Source organism: Anguilla rostrata, chromosome 1, assembly GCF_018555375.3.
Source record: "Anguilla rostrata isolate EN2019 chromosome 1, ASM1855537v3, whole genome shotgun sequence".
NCBI classification, from domain to species: Eukaryota; Metazoa; Chordata; class Actinopteri; order Anguilliformes; family Anguillidae; genus Anguilla; species Anguilla rostrata.
The window spans coordinates 81,758,398-81,782,113 of NC_057933.1; the positions used below are offsets into that span (position 1 = coordinate 81,758,398).

The following is a 23,716-nucleotide window of genomic DNA, read 5'->3' on the forward strand; positions in this document are numbered from 1 at the left end:
TGTACTGCAGCCTTACGCTGTCCATTTGTCCAAATTTGACGGGTTGCCAAGTTGCTTTTAGGATTTATTTAAAAGTACCTTTGTTAACTTTCCCACGGTTCATCTTTAGAGTTAATAATCAGACAGGGGCCTGTTATTCCGATGCTTCACTAAGACCCAAATATCAGGCTCCAAAGGAGGTGGTGAAAAGGAGAATATGCAAAAATTTGACAAAAAGGAAATCAGCTTGGACAGAACTGTCTTACCATGCTCAGGCTCACTCCACCTAGACTACAGTATTTGTTATAAGTTCACATTATTATTACCTACAATTGCAATTATTTATTAGTTGTTGTGTTGGTAGTACTATGTTAATATTGGTTATGTTATTGAAACGTTCTAAGAAACACATACACATCTAAAATATAATTTTAATGCATAATTCATACACACATTTTAACTCCAGAGCGAGGGTGGACTGGTTACTTGGAATGGAAAGTTACATAAAGTGTTAAATATGCAATTATATACTTGGTAAAATAACTTTTGCAATTCTGCAATTCTGTGTTTAATTCCTTTGTTATTCACTTTAACATGAATGTAACATGTTTTTATTGAGTACTTGAACTTCAATTTATGTATTAATTATTAATTATTAATTATGTATTAATATTTATATTTTTATTTGTTTTTCCTTTTGTGTTTTTATTGTTTCCCTTACTCCTTGTAAAGTGTTTTGCACATAATGTTCGAAAAGTACTTCATAAATAAAGTTTATTCAGGGGCAAACAACTTTCTAAGACCGGAAATAGCAATAAGTCACAGGAATGTACCCACTTAATCCTTTTTAACATACATGTAAGCTTCTTCTTTTCTGATTATGATGGAAACAGCTCTAATATTCATTATGCAATGACTATTTTGAACAAAAATGATAAGCTGTTCTGAAATGTCCATCCCACACTGTTTTTCTGTTTCAAGTAATGAACTAAACACAGTATACCTCACAATATTACATTTATTTGCACGTCAAATGGCAAGGGAAAGCCTTTGAAATGATATGAACAACTGAATATAAAAGTGAATTACAGTTTTAAAACCATTCACAATGCTCTCCTGAGTTCCTGAGTTTACATTTAACAGAATCCTGTAGAATTCAAGATCTTTGGGATAAATAGAGGATTTTCCTTCTGGAATGAAGAGAGATACTATTGGACAAATATACTGAATTCATGTTTTTTTTTTTAACGGTGTTGCAACAAATTTACTTCAGTCATTTGGTGACTTGGAAGGGTGACCTTATGCACATCCAGAATTTCATTTGTGACTGACCTAAAAATAACTCTGTTAGTTTTTTTTGCTTTGGGCATAGCGGGTGTAAAGTGCATTGTAAAGTGTGTGACAACAACAGGGAGCAATCCCCGTCATTTCACATTTTTGCCCACCACAAATCCATCGGTGTACTCCACAGAGATTTGGAGTGCAAATCCAAATTCCACGAACCTGTTCTGCCGTAGACAATTGTGAATTTGTGTATTGTGCCCGACAGAGCACCCTGTCACACATTGCCCAGATATTCAAATAACCTTTAGATTCTTAAAGTAATGAAAATTATGTAAATGGATATCACACTCAATTTCATTTATTGGCTAAACAACCCCATGCAATCCCTAATCATTTGCTTTTCATATTGACAGCCATGAAGATCAGTTCAGTTCTGCTATGTGTGGCTGCAGTGCTCACAATTGGTAAGAACTGTTCCTAATTTGTCTCTTTGTATGAATTCTCGCAGCTTTATAATACCAATGATTAATTCGAGAAATAACTGTTAAATGTGAGCCTCTAAATTATTTTGCCTTCTCCCTTCAAAGAACAGTATAATGCCAGTTGCTTTGAAATGTATGTGCTCGATTATCCTTTTTTTCTGTAAGTTTATAATTGCATATCCTCCCCCCCCACACCCCCCACCCCCCCTCGTACCCTCAGCGGTCAATGGCTGTCCTGTTGGGAGGACGTTCCTCACAGCCTTCATGGCGAACCTCAAAGCTAGTCACCCGCATGCGAGCCTCGAGCTGGTCATCATTGCACACAAGACCCGAGCCACGGTGAAGACCGTGCTCAAGTGCAGCAGCTTCACCCGCACCGTGCAGGTCGAAAAAGGGTCCAGCGCGCGGGTCCTCTTACCGCCTTCGGTCGAGATGCAGGGCGCGGGGTCTTCGAACCAAACCGTGCTGATCACCTCCGACGCCGACATCTCCGTGGTCGCGTTCAACAACAAGCTGAGCTCCGGGGACAGCAGCATAGTGCTTCCCACAACCGACCTGGGCACCGACTACATGATCTACACCCCCGACATCGGCCCCTCAGACATGGACAAGCTAGTAGCCATTATCAATGGCAAGGATGCCAACATCATTGTGATCTCCCCCTACAAAAACATGGCGGTCAGGGGCATCCAAAACTGGTATAAAGGGCGCCATGTGGTCCTCACAATGGCCCCGTATGAGGTCTACCAGCTCCGAAGCTCTAAGACCTTCACTGGGACTCGAATTAAATCCACCCGTCCGGTGGCGATCCTGGGTGGGCACCAGTGTGCTGACAACGGCATTTCCTGCACACACATCTACCAGCAGCTTTTCCCGGTGCAGAAGCTCGCCACCCATTGGCTGGTGCCCGTGATGCGTGACTCCAAGGATGCTGTGCACGTGTTGGCCATCGAAGATAACACCAAGGTCAGCATCGCCCGAGGAAAGCAAACAAAGACTAAAGATCTCACTGCCGGGCAAACATGGGTTATGGGCATCTCGGGGAAAACCCCACTTAGCATCGACAGCAGCCAGAAAGTAATGGTGGTGTACTTCAGCATGAACCGCCCCTTCAATCCATTCTTTATGAGTATCCTACCGCAGTCGGAGCTGTCCAACGACTGGACCCTTGAGACACAGGCGTCATTCGCAAGCACTGCGGTTCTCATCTCTGAGGCAAACGGCGTCAAGACCACTCGGATGGATGGAAAACCACTCCCTAGACAGATCAAGTGGAGCCCGTTCCCCACCAATGACACATTTCTGTGGACCAAAATGCAACTTGGAAAAAGTCAGCAGCACATCTCCATAACCAGTGACGCCCTTATAGCTGTTTACGTCTATGGTGGCAAGTGGGCCCACAGCTACAGTACAGCTGGGGTGTGCTATAAAGGTAAGCTACAAAACGCATGTTAAACGATTAAAATAAATATCCTGCAATCAAGGCGGTCGAGTGTATGACAGGAAATGACCCTTGTGCCCTCTGAACGTTTTTACTTTCCTGTAGGTACCGTATCCCCTGAAACTCCAGATGCATGTGAGTCTATAAAATGCAGGGAGAAGGAACAATGCAAAAAGGGGGTTTGCGTTCACATCTCCAAGGCCACCTGCTGGGCTGTAGGGGACCCCCACTTCAGAACATTTGACGGGAAGCGATTAGACTTTCAGGGAACGTGCACTTACGCTATGTCCACCACTGTGGGCAATGACAAAGGTTTGACGCCATTCACGGTTCTGATCAAGAACAACCACAGAGGAAATAATTATGTTTCATTCGTGAGGAAAGTGACAATCATAGTCTACAACACGACAATTACAATAAGTGACGACAAAGGAATAGTTGAGGTAAGGCTTGTGAATACCGCCAATGATTATGGATGCAGCAGAATTAAGATTTGTGTTGGCCAGTGATGTATGGGTCCATTTAAATTCCTCTTCCTCCACTTTATCACAGGTGAATGGAGTCAAAAGCAACCTCCCAATCTCTCTTGTTCAGGATAAGTTGCGCATAGAGGATAGAAACTCCTACGCTGTTCTGACAGCCGAGTCCTGGTTGGAGGTTAGTTACGACTGGAACGCGAAGGTCTACGTCACCGTCACAAGTAGCTACTTTGGATCGTTGGGCGGGCTCTGTGGCAACTACAATGGCGATCGCACGGATGAATTCACCACTCCCAAGGGCGAGAGCGCTTCCACCATCCTAGACTTTGCCAAAAGCTGGAAAAGGAAGGACGGGGACATCTTTTGCCATGACGACTGCAAGGGAAATTGCCCCAGCTGCTCGGTGGCGCTTCAGGAGAAGTACAAGTCGGAGGACTTCTGCGGTCTCATGGCGAAGAGTGGCGGTCCATTCGACAACTGCCACAAGGTTTTGGACCCGGGCAATTATGTCGACAACTGCGTTTACGATGTGTGCATCAACAAGGGCATGAAGAAGTTGGTTTGTGACAACCTGGAGGCCTACGCAAGGGCCTGCAACACAGAGGGAGTGAAACTGAGCAAATGGAGCTGGAGGGAACAGGCAAACTGCTGTAAGTATGTGCCTCAATTTGAAAAAGAAAATAAAATGATAAATGTCTGATCTGAACTACCACCGAGGGGTGGTTCTTTATGACAAATTGGGATAGCAGGTATTGGGATGGTATTGGGATGGCAGGTATGTATCTCAGGTGTTTGTAAAGAGTGGTTGAATATGTAAGAGAGCTGGAATCAGGTCAGCAGGGAATCGGAGGAAGTAGGGGTCAATGTTTGTTAAATATATTTAACTAGGCGTATTTGTCAAAAGTGGTTACGGAGTCATAAACTGGAGAAATGGTTAAATGTGAAGGATGAACTTTATTCCCCATGTGTTCTAGAATACATTTGCAGGGTGGGCATTTTTAAAATATCAGTTGGGCTTCCACTTCAGATGTAATTAACATCCTTCACGTATCCATTTCAATTTCAGCGTTGGTATGAGCAGGCAAAAAAATATTTTTTTAACCTACAAACTAATGGCTTGTTTCTAAGACGTCGTAACGCATTTCTATTCATGCAAATGTCTTCAGCAATGCCCTGGTATGACCTTGCTTTTTGCGCTTGAGTGGCGTGAGAATTAGCACAGGGTGCTACACAGCCAGTTGAGTATACAAATTTGATTGACATCTAGTCAGTCTTAAAACAATGTAAGCTAAATCTTTCTTTGTCTGCTTGGTTTGGCAACGCCCAACACCAAACCCCTTTGTCTCTTCCCCTGGCTGCCGTACTGTGCTGAACTCTCATTACATTACAGGCATTTAGCAGACGCTCTTATCCAGAGCGACTTACACAACTTTTGTACATAGCACTTTACATTGTATCCATTTATACAGCTGGATATATACTGAAGCAATGCAGGTTAAGTACCTTGCTCAAGGGTACAACGGCAGTGTCCTTACCCGGGAATCGAACCTGCGACCTTTCGGTTACAAGCGCAGTTCCTTACCCACTGTGCCACACTCATGGTCATGCCTCTTGTGCCGAAGTTGCGAATGATCAGTGCGATTATTCCAAACCTCATGCAGATTTCAGCAAATCCAAAATGTCAGCACTCTGCTGTATTGTAGACAACTGTCTGGTTAAAGAAATAAAGATACTTCAGCCACTCAACAGACTTAATTATTGGAAGTGAAACATCAATCAGACTTCTCTGACAACGCAATAATTTCCTTCTCTTTTTGCAGCCATGGACTGCCCGGAGAACAGTCACTTTGAGTCGTGTGGCACCGCCTGTCCCGCGTCCTGCACGAGTCTGGAGGGCAGTGTGTGCCCGCAGATCTGCGTTGAGGGGTGCCAGTGTAACAAGGGCTTTGTCCTGAGTGGAGACAAGTGCGTGCCCAAGAGGGAGTGTGGCTGCATGTACAGCGGTCAGTACTACACGTCAGGGCAGGAGTTCTGGGCCGACAGCAAGTGCACCCGCCGCTGTCAGTGCAACCCACAAACCGCGATGGTCGAATGCTCTCAGAAGAAGTGCAAGACGTCGGAAGTGTGCGCCTTGCGCGATGGCGTTCGGGATTGCTACCCAACATCCTTTGCCACTTGCCAAGGCTCAGGAGACCCCCACTACCGGACCTTCCACGGAAAGAGGTTGGACTTCCAAGGCACGTGCACTTACTACCTGTCCAAGCTGGTCAAAACAACTGACCCAAGCTTGGTTCCTTTTGAGGTGCTAGTTCAGAATCAGAATCGAGGGGGAAACAAGCTGGTTTCGTACACCAAGACAGTTGAAATCTCAGTCTATGGACACACCCTCATTCTGAGCAAAGAGATGCCCGGTAAAGTCATGGTAAGTTTTTGCTCAGTATTTTTTTTTTTGTCAGTAAAGATTTGAAGCGTTGTATCTCACTTCGTTAGGCTGGCCTGTGCACGTGTGCCGTGTTTTAAAACGTCCTCCTGTCCACAGCTCAATGGCCTGTACAGCAGCTTGCCTTTCCAACTGGAAGATGGAACACTGTCCGCCTTCAAAAGCGGGTACTTCGGTGTGGTACAGACCGACTTTGGGCTGACGCTGAAATTCAACTGGAACAGCCACGTCAAGCTCACCCTCCCGAGCGCCTACTCCGGGCAAGTGGGGGGCCTGTGCGGCAACTGGAACCGCGACGGCTCGGACGACATGGTCACGACCGACAACCGCCCCGCCGGGACGGCCGCCGCGTTCGGCGACAGCTGGAAGGCGAGGGACCACCCCGGCTGCTCCGGCGACTGCGGCGGCAAGAAGTGCCCCGTGTGCGAGCCCGCGGCGGCGGCGCGCTACCAGCAGAGGGAGCTGTGCGGGATGATCGCCGACGGCAACGGGCCCTTCAAGCTCTGCCACGACAAGGTGGACCCCCGGCCCTACATGGAGGACTGCGTCTACGACATGTGCCTGTACGGCGGCCACGCCTCCGGCCTCTGCGGTGCCCTCGCCGCCTATACCTCCGCCTGCCAGGAGGTCTCCGCCACGGTCGACGCGTGGAGGTCCGACAGCTTCTGCCGTGAGTTACACCAGCCGCGCGTCCCCAACTGCCACTTTCTTTTCTCACTGTTCACTCCTCCTCCTGAGTCTGTTATTTGTGTAGACTGAATTCCTGATTGAGCATGAGCCATGCAGCCTATCCATTTCGCTGATTGATGATGTTTTTTTCTCTGTCCCCGAAAATGGAGACGAGCTCACACGTCGGGTTGGGTCTGATTTCTGAGACAGATATTTGCCCGGGACCGATCAAAACAATGGATTTGGGCCTAGCCTAGTTTGGCCGTAGATTCTTCCTCTGTCCATTTCACAGTTTAAACATTTTACAAGTTTATACGTGAAAAAAACAAAACAAAACAAAACATGGTAAATGGACTGCATTTATATAGCGCTTTTATCCAAAGCGCTTTACAATTGATGCCTCTCATTCGCCAGAGCAGTTAGGGGTTAGGTGTCTTGCTCAGGGACACTTCGACACGCCCAGGGCGGGGTTTGAACTGGCAACCCTCCGACTGCCAGACAATCGGTCTTACCTCCTGAGCTATGTCGCCCCGACAAAAAACAAAAAACGAAAGCGCGTGAATAAGAGCCATAACGTCCGTCTCTCTCCGGGTCGGGTCTCTTCCAGCGGTTTCGTGCACAGAGAACAGCCACTACGAGGTCTGCGCGCCGGGCTGCCGGCCCACCTGCAGCGAGCTGTTCGCACCAGTGGCCTGCGACGGGATGCCGTGCGCGGAGGGGTGCACGTGCAGCGACGGCTTCCTGTGGAGCGGGAACACATGCGTGCCCGTGGCGGAGTGCGGCTGCGCCCGGGACGGGCACTACTACAAGGCGGGCCAGGTCTTCTTCCCCGAGGCCCAGTGCGACGTGCGCTGCGTGTGCCTGGAAGGGGGCGTGGTGCAGTGCAACAGCAGCTTCGCCTGCGGCCCCAACGAGAGGTGCCAGATCCGGGACGGGGTGCGGGCCTGCTTCCCCGACGGGACCGGGACCTGCTCCGTGTTCGGAGCGTCCAGCTACCGCACCCTCGACGGCCGGGCCTTCAACTTGACCGGGAGCTGCCAGTACGTGCTGGCCGAGATCGCCTCCACGGCGGCGGGCGTTTCCTTCAGCGTTTCGGCGGAACAGGCGTCCATCGCCGGGGAGTGGCCAGTCACCAGGAGGGTCCAGATCAAGGTCAACGAATACAAGATAAGCTTGTTCCCCGGAACCAACTGGGAGGCGACGGTAAATACCCCCGGTTTTTCCACTGCCTTTCCGTTTTCCTAGAATTTAAAGGTTCTTAAAAAGCGCGGGTCCAAATTACGATCGCCTCTTTTGTCCGGCGCTGACAGGTGGACGGCGTGAAACAGAACCTGCCTCTGTCCCTGAGCGACGACAAGCTGAAGGTCTACCAGAACGGGTTTTACATCGTCGTCGAGGCGACCTTCGGCCTGAGGGTGAGCTACGACAGCGTCTCGGGCGTCGTCGTCGAGGTCCCGTCCACCTACAGGGGGGCGATGCGCGGCCTGTGCGGCGACTACGACGGCAACCCGGCCAACGACCTCGCGCTGCCCAGCCGGCTCCCGGCCTCCTCCACGGAGACGTTCGCGGAGGCCTGGGCCGTGGCGGCGCAGGACGGGACGAAGTGCCAGACCGGGTGCGGGTCCGAGTGCCCCAGCCCCGACAAGAAGAAGAAGGCCGACGCGGAGAAGGCGTGCGGCGTCCTGACCCAGAAGGACGGGCCCCTCTCGCCGTGTCTGGCCGCCGCCCCGCCCCAGAAGTACTTCGACGAGTGCGTCCTGGAAATGATGACGTGGCAGCTGGACGGCAAGACGCTCTGCCGCCACATACAGAGGTATGTGGCCGTCTGCCACTCCATCGGAATCACCGTCGGGCAGTGGAGAACCGCCACCTTCTGCCGTGAGTATTTAACCAGCAGGAGAGAGAGTCTGGACTTACCGTTTTTACTGATACTTTGAGCTCCATAATGTTTGGAACGACAACATATTTTTTTTTTCTTGATTTGACTCTGGTTCCATTTCATGAAGCTCTTGATGAACGATTATTGTGCCAACGTTGTCTGAGGTAGTAGTAGTAGTAGTAGTAGTAGTAGTAGGTATTTTGGAACTCTGTAGTCAGTGTTGCAACCAAGGATCGGATGGTTTTTTGATGCGCTGCACGCTTCAGCACTCGGCAGTCCTGTTCAGTGCAGTTCTTGTCTGGCCTGCCGCTTCGTGGCCGCTCCTGTGCATTTTCCACTTCACAATAGCAGCACTTACAGTTGACTGGGGCTGCTCTGGCAGGGCAAGCCTACTTGCTGGAAAGCTGGCATCCTGTGGACAGCGCCACGTTGCAGGTCACTGAGTTCTTCGGTACGACCCATTCCACGGCCGACGATTGCCAACGGGGATCGCGTGGCTGCACCGCCTGCCTTTGCTTAGGTGTTAGCAATGGGTGTGGCTCACGCAGCCGAAACCACTAATCAGAAGGGAGTTCAACAAGGCTTTTTGGCAATGCAGCGTATTGCCTCTGTCACAAACATTATGGAGCTCGCTGCATAAAACCCTGTTTTCCTGGTCGTGGGGTCCACCAGGCTTCACCAAATGTTTTCTCCCCCGCCCCCCCCTCCCCTCCTCCAGCCGTTCAGTGCCCGGCCAACAGCCACTACGAGCTGTGCGCGGACACCTGCTCCTCCACCTGCGCCTCCCTCAGCGTCTCCCCCAGGTGCCCCGGCTGTCGGGAGGGGTGCCAGTGCGACGACGGCTTCGTGTTCGACGGGGGCCTGTGCGTCCCGCTCAGCGGCTGCGGCTGCGCGGTGAACGGGCGCTACTACAAGGTCAGCGTTTCAGGCGTAAAAACGCACGGCGCGGGGCTCCCCCGAGCCCCGAACCGATAGCCCACCGTTTCCGCGGGTTTTTTCACCACGACCCCTAACGAGGCACACCGCGCAGTGCAACATACGGCTGGAGATCCCATTGAGCTGCTGCTGGTTATAGCAGGGTCAGGTGTGCCAAATTAAGGGTTGAAATGAAAACCTGCAAGGATAGAAGGTCTCCCGGAAGCCGGGTTTCGGAAACCACGGATACACAGAGATAACTGTGGGTGGCCAGCCAAACAGTGACTAGATAATAATAATAATAATAATAAGGAAACATGACATCATAATGCCCCTCCTCCACCCCCTCCAGGTGTCACACGGCATCTTATCTCCCCTCCTTTTCTTTGATATCAAAAGGAGGCATTTCCTTCGTAACATCAGGAATGGAAACACTTTGCACTTTAAACCGTGCTGTTTTTTATTTTTTATTTTTTAATGTTTTCATATTTAGCGTAAGCCAGTTTTCCAGTCCGATGTCCGTAAAACGTTAAAAACAGCCCCGTGTGAATGTCTTTGCCCTGCAGTCTGGACAGTCAGTGGTGCAGACCGACTGCACCGAGACCTGCGCCTGTAAGAATGGAGTGCTTTCCTGCAAGAACTCGGACTGCGACGACGGCGAGATCTGCCTGGTCAAGAAAGGGGTCATGGGCTGCTACAGCACAGGTAAGACCAGCCAAAAACGTGACCTGAACTTCATTCCACAGCATTTAACGTGACACGCCATGACCTGACATAAGGTAATGCAATAATGCTTGCCATTTTCCTACCACTAAAGGGTGCCTAGCACTCACCGTTTATCTACAAACTAGACAGTATCCAGCACCATATCAAGCCCGGGCAAGCTATTCCCTGCAGCCACTGCTCTCTGTGTGAAGAAATTCTTCCTAACGTCTGTGCGGAATATACCTTTTTGCAAATTTCCACTAATCCAAGAATCTCTCCTAGTTCACTTTGTTGATCCCCTTTATGAACTTTAAGGCCTCAATCAAATCACCCGTAAATCTCCTTTTACTGAACTGGAAGAGATTAAGCATCTCCTGGCATGAAGTCTTTCCTCATAACGTTTTCTCATGATTTAATTCCTGATGACTCAGTCCAAAATATACCATTTATTCCTAGGGTCAGAATTGTAGTTCGTTTCGTCAGACCTACCTCCGTAATTCTCCATTAGCTGGTTATGAGAAGCAACTGATGTTAGACATCGAGAGACATCAATGAGATTTCATAGATGCACTTTTATGTCAAAGTGTTAAAGTGTCTCTAGATCTGACAAAACATAACTTAGAACAGAGTAGAAAAGTTTTCCTCCCCCCCCCAGCCCCCCCGCTAAAATATAATCAGCACTTGTGTTCTTGTTTCAAACTTGTAAAAACCCGAACCCTCAACATTTCACGATCTCCATTCTGTTTTGCCATTGAAAGTGCCCTGCTAAACTGTAAAAATTTTGAGTATTGATTTTAACAGGTAAGATTTCAGTCCAGAGTTGAATTAAACGCTGTCAGATTTGAGTTAACACTGGACGTTTTACTGTGTATTAGACTTTTATTGTTTATTTATTTTTATTTGCTTGTGTTTTTTTAGACCCCTGTGTGGTGAAAAACTGCAGGGAGAAGGAGGACTGCGTCCTGCAGGACAGCGTGGCCATGTGCGTGCCCAAGTCGAAGGCCTACTGCTGGGCCATGGGGGACCCCCACTACCAGAACTTCGACGGCAAATTTTTCGAGTTCCAGGGAACGTGCTCGTACGTCCTGGTCCGGACCAACGGGAAGGACCCCACCCTTTCGGCGTTCAGCGTCGAGACCAAGAACGGCATGCGGGGCAACCCCAGGGGCTCCTTCCTCAAGTCCGTCCTCATCAAGATGAAAGGTCACCAGATTTTCATCCCCTACATGGACCGTGGAAAACTGATGGTGAGTGCCGTTGAGAACCGGCCGACTTTTATTTTTTTTCCTATCCGCGGAATCGAAGTCAGGACAGCGTAGGGACTCGCCGGGGCAACAACAAACACTTTTATGAGAGAAAGTAAAAAACTTTACACATTACATCGCCGGAATTTAGCACACACTCTTATCCAGAACTTTTTTTTTTTACACAGCATTTACACAGCATCCATTTATACAGCTGGATATATACTGAAGCAATGCTGGTTAAGTGCCTTGCACAAGGGTACAACAGCAGTGTCCTAGCGAGGAATCGAACCTACTACCTCAACGTTACAAGACCATCTCCTTATCGTGGTCACGTCACATTTAAACGATAACATTCCTCCACGTTTACTAAAGCTCCTCTACCCCCATTTAATTTACACTACATATATACCACCTGACATCAAAAGCATCACCAAATGTTTCACAATACAACATTACACAGAAGTTTAATTCTGTCATTTATCTCAATTTACCTGTTTCGGAACAAAGAGGTCGACATTTAATGTGAGAATGAGAAACTTTGACTATGTGGAACAAGTCACAGCATTTACACTGCATCCATTTATGCAGCTGGATATATACTGAAGCAATGCTGGTTAAGTACCTTGCTCAAGGGTACAACAGAAGTGCCCTACCGGGGAATCAAACCTGTGACCTTTAGGTTACAAGACTGACTTTTTACCCATTATACTACGCTGACCTCGGCCAGTGAGAAGATCACTTTAAACGCTACACAAATTTACGCTGGTGTAAACCTCCAAAGCGCTGGTCCTCTGTCCTGGTTTAAATACCCTCAGAGGGCCACACGTCCCGTTTTATGTGTGAAGGCCTATTTCAGCGTTCCAGAATGACACGTCGTACTTCGTTCATAAGCAAAGCAACTCAATGCTTTTTTTGGGTGCTTCGAGAGCCGCTCGGGGAGGGCAGAGGCCTACCCCTCGAGCTCGGGCCATACGGCCTCCGGGCCTGGGCCCCGCTGACGAGGCATCCATCGAAAAAAACACTCGAACCCGTCCTCGGGTTACACCGACCGGCGTGTCGGAGTAGTCGCAGCCATGCCTGCTGGCGGAGTGAGCACACGGACCTGGGCTGTGTTGACAGTTCGGCTTAAAGGTGTGTTCCCCCTGCACAGTACCGGGCTGAGAAAACACAGGCATGCGTGCTAAGAGGGAGTATGTCTGTCCTGGAGCAAAGCAGCCGGACAGAACAAATGGCTTTTTGTTTTACCTCTTTTGCACCCGGAACCCGTGACGGGGGGAAGGGCGAAGATTTGTCGTGTTCTGTTCTCATGGCTGCGTGTGTGTGTGTGTGTGTGTGTGTGTGTGTGTGCGCTCGGAAAAAAAAGAACCCGGAACTGACATCTCCCTCCGGGGGGTGTCACACAGCATGTGACACGCTCGAGCTTTGCTAACATTTACATTCACTGTGCTGTGACTATTACACGCCAAAAACCGCAAGCATGACCCGCGTTTGGTTTCTTAAAAATGGAACCAAAATTGCTATAAAAATTGATTCTCAGTATGTATCCCAGGTAGAAAGTCTAGCTCAGGGGTCTCTAACTTCAGTCCTGGAGGGCTGCGGTCTCTGCTGGTTTCGGTCATTTCCTGGTCAATCAGCAGCCATTTTAGGCATTTGAAACAAGGTGTGGGGACCCTTTAGACCGTCAGTGACGTAAATGAAGAACCTAAATGCAGGAACACATCAAAACCAGCAGGCCCAGCAGCCCTCCAGGATGTGAGTTTGAGATCTCTGTCCTCAGCTAATTCAAATAATGGACGATTACAAAAATAAATGTCTATCCCTGTCAAAAACCCACCGTATACCTGATTTAATGATTTAAAAGGGTGAGGGGGATTAAGGATTGAAATCAAAGTGACCTGGCACGACATAGATTATATGTGCGCAAAGTCAAATCAAATCAAATCAATTTTACTGGTGTAGCGCTTTTTACAGAAAACTGTCGCAAAGACGCTTTACAGAGTAGCAGAAAATGAGCAAACAGCAGGCCTGAGCCCCCAGATAGCAAGCACATCAGGTAAAAAAAAAAAAACTGCCCGGCGTGGGAAAAAAAAAAAAAATCCCTCAAACGGTAGCCTTAAAAGTCACTATGACTAAAGGACGTCGAATAACATTTTTAACATTAAAAGTTTCACACTTTTAAACATTCAGTCGAGCCCTCCTCACGTCTGTGATTTCTCCCGCTGAATTTCAGATCGACGGCATCCTCTCGAACATCCCCATCAGCCTGGACTCCGGCAGCATAAAGATCACGCAGTCGGGCATCCGGGGCACCCTGACCTTGGACTCCGCGGTGGAGATCGTGTTCGACTGGGTCGCCATGCTCATGGTGACGGTGACCAGCAGCTACTACAACAACCTGGCGGGCCTGTGCGGCACGTACAACGGCGACCAGTCCGACGACCAGACCGCGGCCTCGGGCGCGGTGGTGGCCAACGTGACGGAGTGGGCGCGGTCCTGGACCGTCCCGGACGGCGACCCCTTCTGCTGGCACTCCTGCCGCGGGGACTGCCCCATCTGCACCGACGCGGCGCAGAAGCTGTACAGCAGCGAGCGCTACTGCGGCCTGCTGCTGACGGAGGACGGCGGCCCCTTCAGCCAGTGCCACGGCACGGTGGCGCCCGAGGAGTTCGTCTCCGGCTGCCTCTACGACGTGTGCCTCAACAACGGCCGGCAGAACGTGCTCTGCGAGGTGCTGGCCAGCTACGTGGGCGCCTGCCAGCAGGCGGAGAGCACCGTCTCCCCGAAATGGAGGGAGATTTCCAACTGCCGTGAGTACACCGTGCGTCGAAACGAGCAGGCCTGCAGGCGCGCTGACGTTGGGTACTACAACTCCCAGTGCTCCCATCACCCCCAAAGATAATAATAATAATCCCACGGCAACGGCGGATGAGTGACAGGAGCAGTTCTCCGCTCTGTGTAACTTAGCTTCAACCAATTTGAAGAGTAGGTTTTTTTGGAATGCTTAAAAAAAAAACAAAAAAAAAAAAAACGGTGTTCTAGAACACAGTTACCAGTAATGATTGTCATATGCGCCCTTAGAATGTTTGGGCAAAGAACATTCCGATCACATGTTTGTGATCTTATACCTTAAAGGGTTAAAATGAGCGCTAAGCAGAGGTGGGCAGAGTAGCCAAAAACTGTACTCAAGTAAAAGTATTGTTACTTTAAAATAATAATGACTCAAGTAGAAGTAAAAGTAGTCATCCAAATAGTTACTTGAGTAAGAGTAAGAAAGTATCTTGTGAAAAGACTACTCAAGTACTGAGTTACTTCATATTACATTACATTATCCAAAGCGACGTACAAAAGTGCATTTCATATAATCTGATTTAATGTTGAAATAAGCAGAGCAAGATGAACGTAAAAATCGAAATGTCCAAAATATAAAATTGTAAATGCTTGTCCAATAGAAATAAACAAAATATAAAATAGCCATGTGCAAATTCAAATATGCCCTAAATCATATCCCTTTAAATAAAACAATACACAGGAGGTTCGTCAGAAGAGGAGGATTTTCGCTTTCTGTTGTACTCTATTAAGTCTGTATACCTCATCAGTTTGTTGGGGTGAACCCTCCGTTGACAAAAAATATCAATGAGGCTACAGGGGATTTATCCATTAAAATAGACTCATCATCACAACAAAGAGGAGCCTGCTCAAATTCAAACAGAAACTTTATATGTGGAAAACATAATGCTTTGTCGCAACATTATTGTACCTTATGATGCACTTATCCACAATATTCCGAAGTCCAATGATGCCTTGCACGGAATATGTGCAGAACTTCCGGTTTAGCGTAAACAAACTTTATGTATGCCATGCAATGCTATGTAATGTTCCAGCACTCACGTCATGACTGTTGCGTGCTTCACAAAAACTATTACACTACTAACTAACGCTTACATTACAGTGTGAAATATCCACATTAATACCAGTAACCTATTTAAACACACTCAATTTCAAAAATAACGTATATAACCGAAGTATTTTGAACAGTAATAGCCTACTTACATAGCAATGATGAAATCTTATCTGTGTTCAGTAGATGGAGACAGAGACAGTAAATCAACAATACAGTTCAATCCTCTTCTGTTTTGCTCCAGAAAACGATGTCAGCTAGGTCTATCAGCAAACATGCGGCTTAGCTATGCCCAGAATTCCTCAATAATAATAGTATTTCCCAAGAAATTACGAATAATAGTTGACCACGTTTCGTGAGTGAATGCATAAGTGAATGCGATGATAAGAAAAATTTCGGTTACGCTGACCTAAAAAACGCTATTCCAAAAGCAAAATTAGACATGTTATACATCGTTAGAAAGCTTATACTGTCACCTACTGAATAAATGAATTGTCAATCAAGCCAGACTGTACTAAAAAGGGCGACAACGCCGTAAACAAGGCGTGTGGTATTAGGCACAGCTATTTTGGAAGATACCCAGGCGTCACGAATGCGCGTATATTTCCCAAACGGATTGTCCAAGACAATATATGACCACTCAGTCAAATAGTTAGCTATCCACAGCCAAAACTAACCTGCAACTTACCGCCACATATTTTCTCAAGTTCGAAGTTGAGTTCTTGTAGGCTGAAATGTAAACATTTCTAGGCAGACAAAGAAGGCAGCGCATAATGTAACTACTGTTTTTGGTAGTCTGTAAGTAAAACATAGTTTGAACGTGAGGCCAGGGGTGTTCTGCCTCCTACGAATCACCCGCCGTTGTTTCAGCCATTGTTGTCGCACGCTCATCCTTCTGTGTGCTGTGACTGGCTACGTTTGATTGGTGAAACGGAGTCATTTGAGGCTGTGACAGAGCCAAAGCAAAGACCAGTCAGCCTCTTTGGCTGAAGTCTCTCTGAGAGAATGAAACAAACAGAACGTGCGTTGAATAAAAAATGGGTAAAAAATAAAAGTAACGAGCGGAATGTAGCCGAATATAACGGAGTAAAAGTAACATTTTTTCTTCGCAAATATACTCGAGTAAAAGTGAAAAGTACGTCGCATTAAAACTACTCTTACAAGTACAATTTAAGTAAATGTAACAGAGTAAATATAACGCGTTACTACCCACCTCTGGCGCTAAAGAAAAAAAAAACCGAGCACTTTTTATTACATTACATTCATTTGGCAGACGCTTTTATCCAAAGCGACGTACAAGAAGTGCATTTTCATGATCGTAGACAACTGCTGAACACGGGTTCAGTAAGGTACAATTACTTATTTTGTACAGCTATTTCTAGCCGAGAACAATGAACACTATCCTGGTCTAACATCTGCAAAGCCAAACTAGGCAGAAGATTAAGCTACAGTATTAGGACAAATACAATTTACCAAGAAGTGCAGGGATGGGGCAACATGTAACAAGTGACAGGAAAAAGGTTTTTTTTTTTTTTTTTTTTTAAAAAAAAAAAACTTTTCTTTCCTCGACTCCTCAGCCTTCCCCTGCCCCGAAAACAGCCACTACGAGCTGTGCAGCAGCCCCTGTCCCGCCACCTGCGCCGAGCCCATGGGGCGGGTCAACTGCTCCCTCCCCTGCAGCGAGGGGTGCCAGTGCAACGACGGCCTCGTGATGAGCGGGAGCAGGTGCGTCGCCATGGACACCGGCTGCGGCTGCATGCTCGGCACCAGCTACTACAAGCCCGAGGAGACCTTCTGGGAGGACGCCAAGTGCCGCAGGAAGTGCACGTGCGACGGGGCCACCCAGACGCTGCAGTGCCGGGACAAGGGGTGCAAGGCCGGCGAGTACTGCGGGGTGGTGGACGGCGTGCTCGACTGCTACCCCACCCGCTTCGACACCTGCCGGGCGCAGGGCGACCCGCACTTCCGCTCCTTCGACGGCAGGCCCTTCGACTTCCAGGGCAACTGCGTGTACCTGCTGGCGGGGGTCAGCGCCGACGCGGACGCGGCCGAGCTGCACGGCTTCAACGTCACGCTGGAGAACGCCAACCGCGGCAGCCGCCGGGTCTCCTTCGCCAAGGTGGTGACGGTCACCGTGGAGCGCACCACCTTCACCGTCAGCCAGAATTACCCCGGGAAAGTGCTGGTGGGTCAGATTTCCCCCCAGAACAGTACTCCCCAAAAATCACAAAAAAAAGTTGCTGTTATGTATTTCTTCTTTGTTAACTCCACGTGTGCCGTTTGTGTGTCTGTGTGCATGTGTGTGTGTGTTCGTCACAGGTCGACGGCATCCTGACCTCCCTCCCGTACTACTTCAACGACACCACGGTGCGGGTCTTCAAGAGCGGGCAGCTCCTGGTTCTGGAGGCCCACTTCGGCCTGAGGGTGACCTACGATTGGTCGAGCTCGGTGCGCGTGACGGTGCCCAGCATGTACCGCGGCGCCATGCGCGGCCTGTGCGGCAACTACAACGGCGACCCCAGCGACGACTTCCTGCTCCCCGGCGGGGGCCGGACGAGCGACGCCACGGAGTTCGGGAACAGCTACCTGGTGGCGGAGGTGCCGGGCTGCTCGCACACCTGCTCGGACTGCGCCGCGCCCCAGACCGGGCCCGGCGCGGTCCTCCCGCCCTACACCGCCAACTGCGACGTCATCGCCGACAAGAACGGGCCGCTCCGGGCGTGCGCGGGGAAAGTCGACGCCGCCCTGTACCGCCAGAACTGCGTCTACGACATCGTCCTGAACCAGGGCCTGCAGAAGGCCGCCTGTGACATCATCTCCGCGTACGTCGAGGAGTGCCAGGACGCGGGGGTCCAGATCGAACCGTGGCGAAGGAAAGACTTCTGTCGTATGTTTTTTTTTCTTTTTTCGGTAGAATCTTGAACTGCGGGATCTTTATTATTAAATCCGGTCTATACATTTCAAGCCTTACGAGCCCTGTGAAGCACTGTTGTTTTCTACGTGCAGGTGTGGTACATTAACCAAATATCCAATGACATAAAAAAATTTAATAAGTTGTGTAGCCAATTAATTTTTTAGTTACAAAAATGTTTTGTTCTCTTTTATTTTAACCCAAATACGATCACAAATATGTGACTGGAATATCCCTGACGGAGCTGAATGTTGGTAACTCTCATTGGTGAGCGCACCAACTTTAAAATCAGCTTTTCTCCTGTTTTTTTTTTCCCCCCGAAGCCCTGGCCTGCCCGAAGAACAGCGTGTACAGCCTGACGGCCCCGGGGTGCCCCGCCACCTGCTACGGCATGGGCAGCACGGCGGGCTGCAGGGCGGGCGCGCGAGAGGGGTGCCAGTGCGAGCCGGGCTTCCTGGTGAGCGACGAGCGCTGCGTGCCCTTCCAGGACTGCGGCTGCCGCTACGAGGGGCGCTACTTCCGCTCGGGCGCGTCGTTCTACACGGACGGGAGCTGCCGGCGCCGCTGCGCCTGCCGCGCCGGCATGGTGGACTGCCAGGAGACGGCGTGCGGCGAGCAGGAGACGTGCGCGCTGGTGCAGGGCGTCCGGCGCTGCGCCCCGCAGAGCCAGGCCACCTGCGCGCTGTCGGGCGACTCCCACTTCCGCACCTTCGACGGGCGCGACTACGACTTCCGGGGCCCGTGCGGGCACACGCTGGCGCAGGCGTCCGAGGGCGCCGGCGCCGCCGGGCTGGAGCGCTTCCGCGTCAGCGCCGAGACCGCGCCCGGCGAGGAGGCCGTGCCGCTGCGGAGCGTCCGGGTCGAAATGTTCGGACTCGCGCTCGTCCTGGAGAGGGACGCCCCCTGGGAGGTCGAGGTGAGCCGCCCCCCGCTCACTTATCCCCGGTGCTCTTTTCGCTTTCGTGCTTTCTACAGTAAGGCGAATATTACCGTAAAAGCACGGAGGCAAAAGTAGGAACGCTCTCATGCCTTTTCATTCTCAGATTCCAGATGTTTTTATTTTAAAATCCACCTCGTTCTTTGATTGCGTTTTCTCTCAGGTTGACGGAATCCGCACCAACCTGCCGGCGTCTCTCAGCGACGGGAAGCTGACGCTTTCCCAGGAGGGCAAGGGGGTGGTCTTGGAGGCCGGTTTCGGCCTGAGGCTGACCTACGACCTCCAGGGCACCGTCGCCATCACCCTGCCGTCCGTTTACCGCGGCCAGCTGTCCGGGCTGTGCGGCGACTACAACGGGCAGCCGGGCGACGACCTGAAGCTGCCCTCGGGGGCCCCGACCGACGACGTCAGCGCCTTCGGCGCCGCGTGGCGCCTGGGGGGTGACGAGGGGAGCTGCGGCAGCGCCTGTCCCGCGGGAGGCTGCGCCGGTCCGGGCGACGGGGCGCGGGGCGAGCTGGAGGGTCCGCAGCGGTGCGGCCTGATCGCCGACGCCGCCGGGCCGCTGGCCGCCTGCCACTCCGCGCTGCCCCCCGCTGGCTTCCTGCAGAACTGCGTCTACAACAGCTTCGTCGCGGGCGGCAAGGCGGAGGACGTGTGCCAGGGGATAGCGGCGTACGTTTCGGCCTGCCAGGCGGCAGGGGTCACCCTGAAATCCTGGAGAACCAAAGATTTCTGTCGTAAGTAAAGAAAAATATTTTTTTTAAATGATAAAAAATCGACACGCCTCGGTGACTCAGCTTTCAAGAGACGAAGGCAGTATCAGGGTAAACGTGCGGTGATTCAGAAAATTCACGTTAATCTAAAACATTCGTGCTCTAATGTTATTTGTTTATTTTTTTGCACTGAAAGGGAACTGTAGCCTGACTGGGTTTTGTGTATTTCCCACGCAGCAGCGCCGGCGTGCCCCGCCCACAGTCACTACGAGCTCTGTGCGAGCGCGTGCGACAGGAACTGCATGGCCTTCTCCGGCCAGAGCATTTGCCCCGCCATCTGCTTGGAGGGGTGCCAGTGCGACGAGGGCTTCGTTGCCGACGGAAACCAGTGTGTGCCGCTTCTCAGCTGCGGGTGCAGCGTCAATGGCACGTACCTGAAGGTACGGAGAGCGCCCTGCGTTACAAAATACCTGTAAAAATCACCTGCTCGACTCAATGAAATCTCACTGAGTGGGGAACAAATACACAAGGATAGTGCCGTACAACAACACCAAGGAGAAAAGCCCATACAATCCGTTGCCTGTTCAGTGTTTTGTTGTTGTTGTTGTTGTTGATGATGATGAATGAATTCGGTTTGTGGTTTCCCCTTACCAGAGTGGAGAGACGGTGTACGTCAGCCAGTGTTCGCAGAAGTGCACCTGCCACTCGCGCGACACGCTGGCGTGTGAGGACACCGCGTGCCCCGCCAAGACCGAGTGCGCCATCGCCGGCGGCTTCCTGGGGTGCCGGCCCACCGAGAGCACCTGCACCCTGACCAACGGGTCCTGGGTCACCGCCTTCGATGGGCAGAAGCTCAGATTCTGGGTAGGATGAAGCCGGGGGAACGATTTTATGACAGACCAAAAAAAATAAATAATTGCTTTCTGTTTTAGAGGTTTATTTTTGTTTTTACTCCAATGACTTGACTGCTTTATCGCAACAGAATGCTTTTTTAGAAAATCTTTCATTTTTTATTTCTTTTTTTTTTGCGATAAAACTATTGCAGAAAGACACTTCAGAACCTTGTCTGCCCCCTAGTCTCTTTTTTCAGCCAATCAGAGCTTACCACAATGCCTTCAGGGCATAGAGTGTAAATAGGGACTGGAGAGGGTAGGAGGGGCCAGACCATGGAGTGTACATAGGGACTGGAGAGGGTAGGAGGGGCCAGACCATAGAGTGCACATAGGGACTGGAGAGGGTAGGAGGGGTCCAGACCATAGAGTGTACATAGGGACTGGAGAGGGTAGGAGGGGCCAGACCATAGAGTGTACATAGAGACTGGAGAGGGTAGGAGGGGCCAGACCATAGAGTGTACATAGGGACTGGAGAGGGTAGGAGGGGTCAGACCATAGAGTGTACATAGAGACTGGAGAGGGTAGGAGGGGCCAGACCATAGAGTGTGAAGCCTAGAAAATAATGGGAAACAGCCTCTACTGCACATTGAATTAAATGTAGAAAACTACCAAGATTTAACTACCAAGAAAACATAGGTCATAGGTCAATCTTAAATGTCATTAGGCGAGGCGGTTTGTGAAACAATGGTCGTTTTGGTCCAAAAATCCTGGGAAAATATTTATTAAAATGTGCATATTTTATTACGTGTTGCGCATTTTTGCAATCTGGTTTTCTTTCTTACGAAACGTAGCGATCGTTAATCGAGTTTCAGAACATCGTCGGGGGGAAGTTTCATTTTGCCTTCGAAAGGCCGATATTAACCCCATTCAGTTTCACCAGAGCTCCAGCGTGCAGCCCTGAGCGCGAGCAGTACGGGCTGACTTCCAGGGACTTCCCTAGCTTGGGTTAGCCGACGGCGTGCCAGCGCAAGGCTCGCTTGCCTAGGTAAACATGCTAAATATCCGCCTGTCCTGTTTCACGCCCGTCCAGGGGAAGGGGCACTACCAGCTGGTCCAGTCCGAATGCTTGGATCCCAGCTCGGAGAGGCTGCAGGTGGGGGCGAACGTCGCCCTCACCAGGGACGGGCCAAGCCTGGCGGGCGTCCTGGCTGCGTTCGGTGGCACCAAGGTCATCGTGCTGCCCCACAGTTTGGTTTGGGTGAGTGATGAGAGGGCCTTTCGCAGGCCTAAGGTCTGAAAATGCCTCACACTGTGTGCTTGTTTACTCGCGGTTATGCATTTGCGATGCGCCTCACGTTTCATGTGATGATTATGTGTAGAAATGTACGCATGTGTTTGTGCGAGAGTGTGTGTGTGTGCATATAATCCAGCTGTCAATCGCTTGCAGAAATCGAATAAAATTGAATATACAGTATATTATCAATATATTGCATATATACAGTGTAACAGTATATTGGCAACCATACAAATTACTGTAGCTTTGAGATATTGCAATATATCACCCTGCTGTGGACTGTGTAACTACATTTAGGTGAAGTCTACATGTTTACCATACATTACGGTACATTGTATTATATTTGCATGGGGAACGGCCGATTCCCACCGGCTGAATTTTGTTCTCAATCGACTGTCGTCCAGGTGAACAACGAGCCGGTGCCGTTGCCGTGGCAATCGCCGAACGGGACGCTGTTGGTGTCCGAGGCGGGCGGGGCCGTGAGCGTGCAGTACCGCGGGGGCGAGGGCGCGACGGTGTCGGTGAGCGCCGGCGGGGACCTCTCGGTGACGGTGCCCAACGGCCTGCTGGACCGCGTTTCGGGGCTCTGCGCCCCCCACCGCACCCAGGCCCAGAGGGCCGCGTGGGGCCGCCTGTCCATCACCAAGCAAGCGGCGGCGCAGCTGGGCCGGGTTTTCGTTCAGAACTGGCTCCCTTAAACTGATCGACCCCTTCCCCCCCCATCCCCCCCAGCCCCCCCCCATCATCCACAGCCCCTCACACACCTCCCTTCACCCCCAGCCCCGCCCCTCATCCCCCCCAGCCCCCTCCCCCGAGCCCCCCCATCAACCCAGCACCACCCCCCATCCCCCCATCCCCACCTCCCCCCAGCAACCCCCACCCCTCCCCAACCACCTCAGCCCACACCCCCTACTCCCACCCCGCCTACTTCTGCAGTCTCTTTCCCTTTCACCTGAAGCAGTAAAATAACGATGGAGCCTCTAAAATGTGTTCTTAGGAGAGATCTTGTGGGCTACTAAATGAAAATGAATGTTAGGCCTTGCTGTATGACTGATCCAATCTCTCTTAACACTGCTATTGTTCTGTAATCGTTTAAAAAATGGCTATATCACAACAAAACATGTACTGATGAAACAAAATAAACAGGTTCCTTTGCCAGCATCAAAATCATGTCTTAAATTGCTTGAACGGTATCCAGGATGGGTGAAATTACTTTGCAAACTTTCAAGAAAATATGACAAGATCATGCTAAAACTTTCAAATTTCCACACGTTGCACACAGGGTTGTTAGATCGAGGACACCCGGACTACTTCAAGGTTTATAACTAAAATGTAAATATAGTTGCAACATAGTTTTTTAAGGACACACATCACAGCATCAGTGATAATTGATCATTACGTTACATTCAGACATCTAGCAGAGGCTGTTTATCCACCGATTATGTTTTTGCATACCATCCATTTGTACAGCTGGACATTTACTAAAGCAATACAAAATGAAAAAAATATATACAGCAATATTTTCCTTTGCTTACAAATGAGGAGATTAATAAATCCGGTGCTTTGAGAATGTCCTCTCAACAAAACGCATTCATGAGGGAAAACAAAAA

General features: G+C 50.1%; 1 protein-coding gene across 2 annotated transcripts; it reads left to right on the top strand.

Annotated features, from left to right (window-relative positions):
• Window positions 1–1,225: 1,225 nt before the first annotated feature.
• On the top strand, window positions 1,226–22,858 carry LOC135237797 (IgGFc-binding protein-like). 2 transcript variants are annotated; one of them, XM_064305263.1, is made up of 20 exons: window positions 1,226–1,727; window positions 1,966–3,177; window positions 3,292–3,629; window positions 3,739–4,315; window positions 5,486–6,087; window positions 6,205–6,775; window positions 7,382–7,977; window positions 8,085–8,652; window positions 9,372–9,568; window positions 10,135–10,273; window positions 11,192–11,520; window positions 13,751–14,327; window positions 16,996–17,603; window positions 17,738–18,305; window positions 18,653–19,245; window positions 19,430–20,003; window positions 20,217–20,419; window positions 20,634–20,843; window positions 21,903–22,070; window positions 22,511–22,858. In XM_064305263.1, the coding sequence occupies exons 1-20, from the start codon at window positions 1,679–1,681 to the stop codon at window positions 22,802–22,804; spliced, it is 8,973 nt and encodes a 2,990-aa protein (XP_064161333.1). In that variant the 5' UTR covers window positions 1,226–1,678; the 3' UTR covers window positions 22,805–22,858. The 2 variants fall into 2 exon arrangements, with proteins under 2 accessions (XP_064161333.1, XP_064161344.1); XM_064305274.1 differs by having other exon boundaries at window positions 20,220–20,419.
• The last annotated feature ends 858 nt before the right edge of the window (window positions 22,859–23,716 follow it).

What these genes read in the sequence shown, in the direction of transcription:
- LOC135237797 (XM_064305263.1), top strand. Translation starts at nt 1,679, where the DNA reads ATGAAGATCAGTTCAGTTCTGCTATGTGTGGCTGCAGTGCTCACAATT. An exon ending in GAGGTCCGACAGCTTCTGCC is followed by an intron (nt 6,776 to 7,381) that starts GTGAGTTACACC and finishes GGTCTCTTCCAG; the next exon opens with CGGTTTCGTGCACAGAGAAC. An exon ending in GAACCAACTGGGAGGCGACG is followed by an intron (nt 7,978 to 8,084) that starts GTAAATACCCCC and finishes CGGCGCTGACAG; the next exon opens with GTGGACGGCGTGAAACAGAA.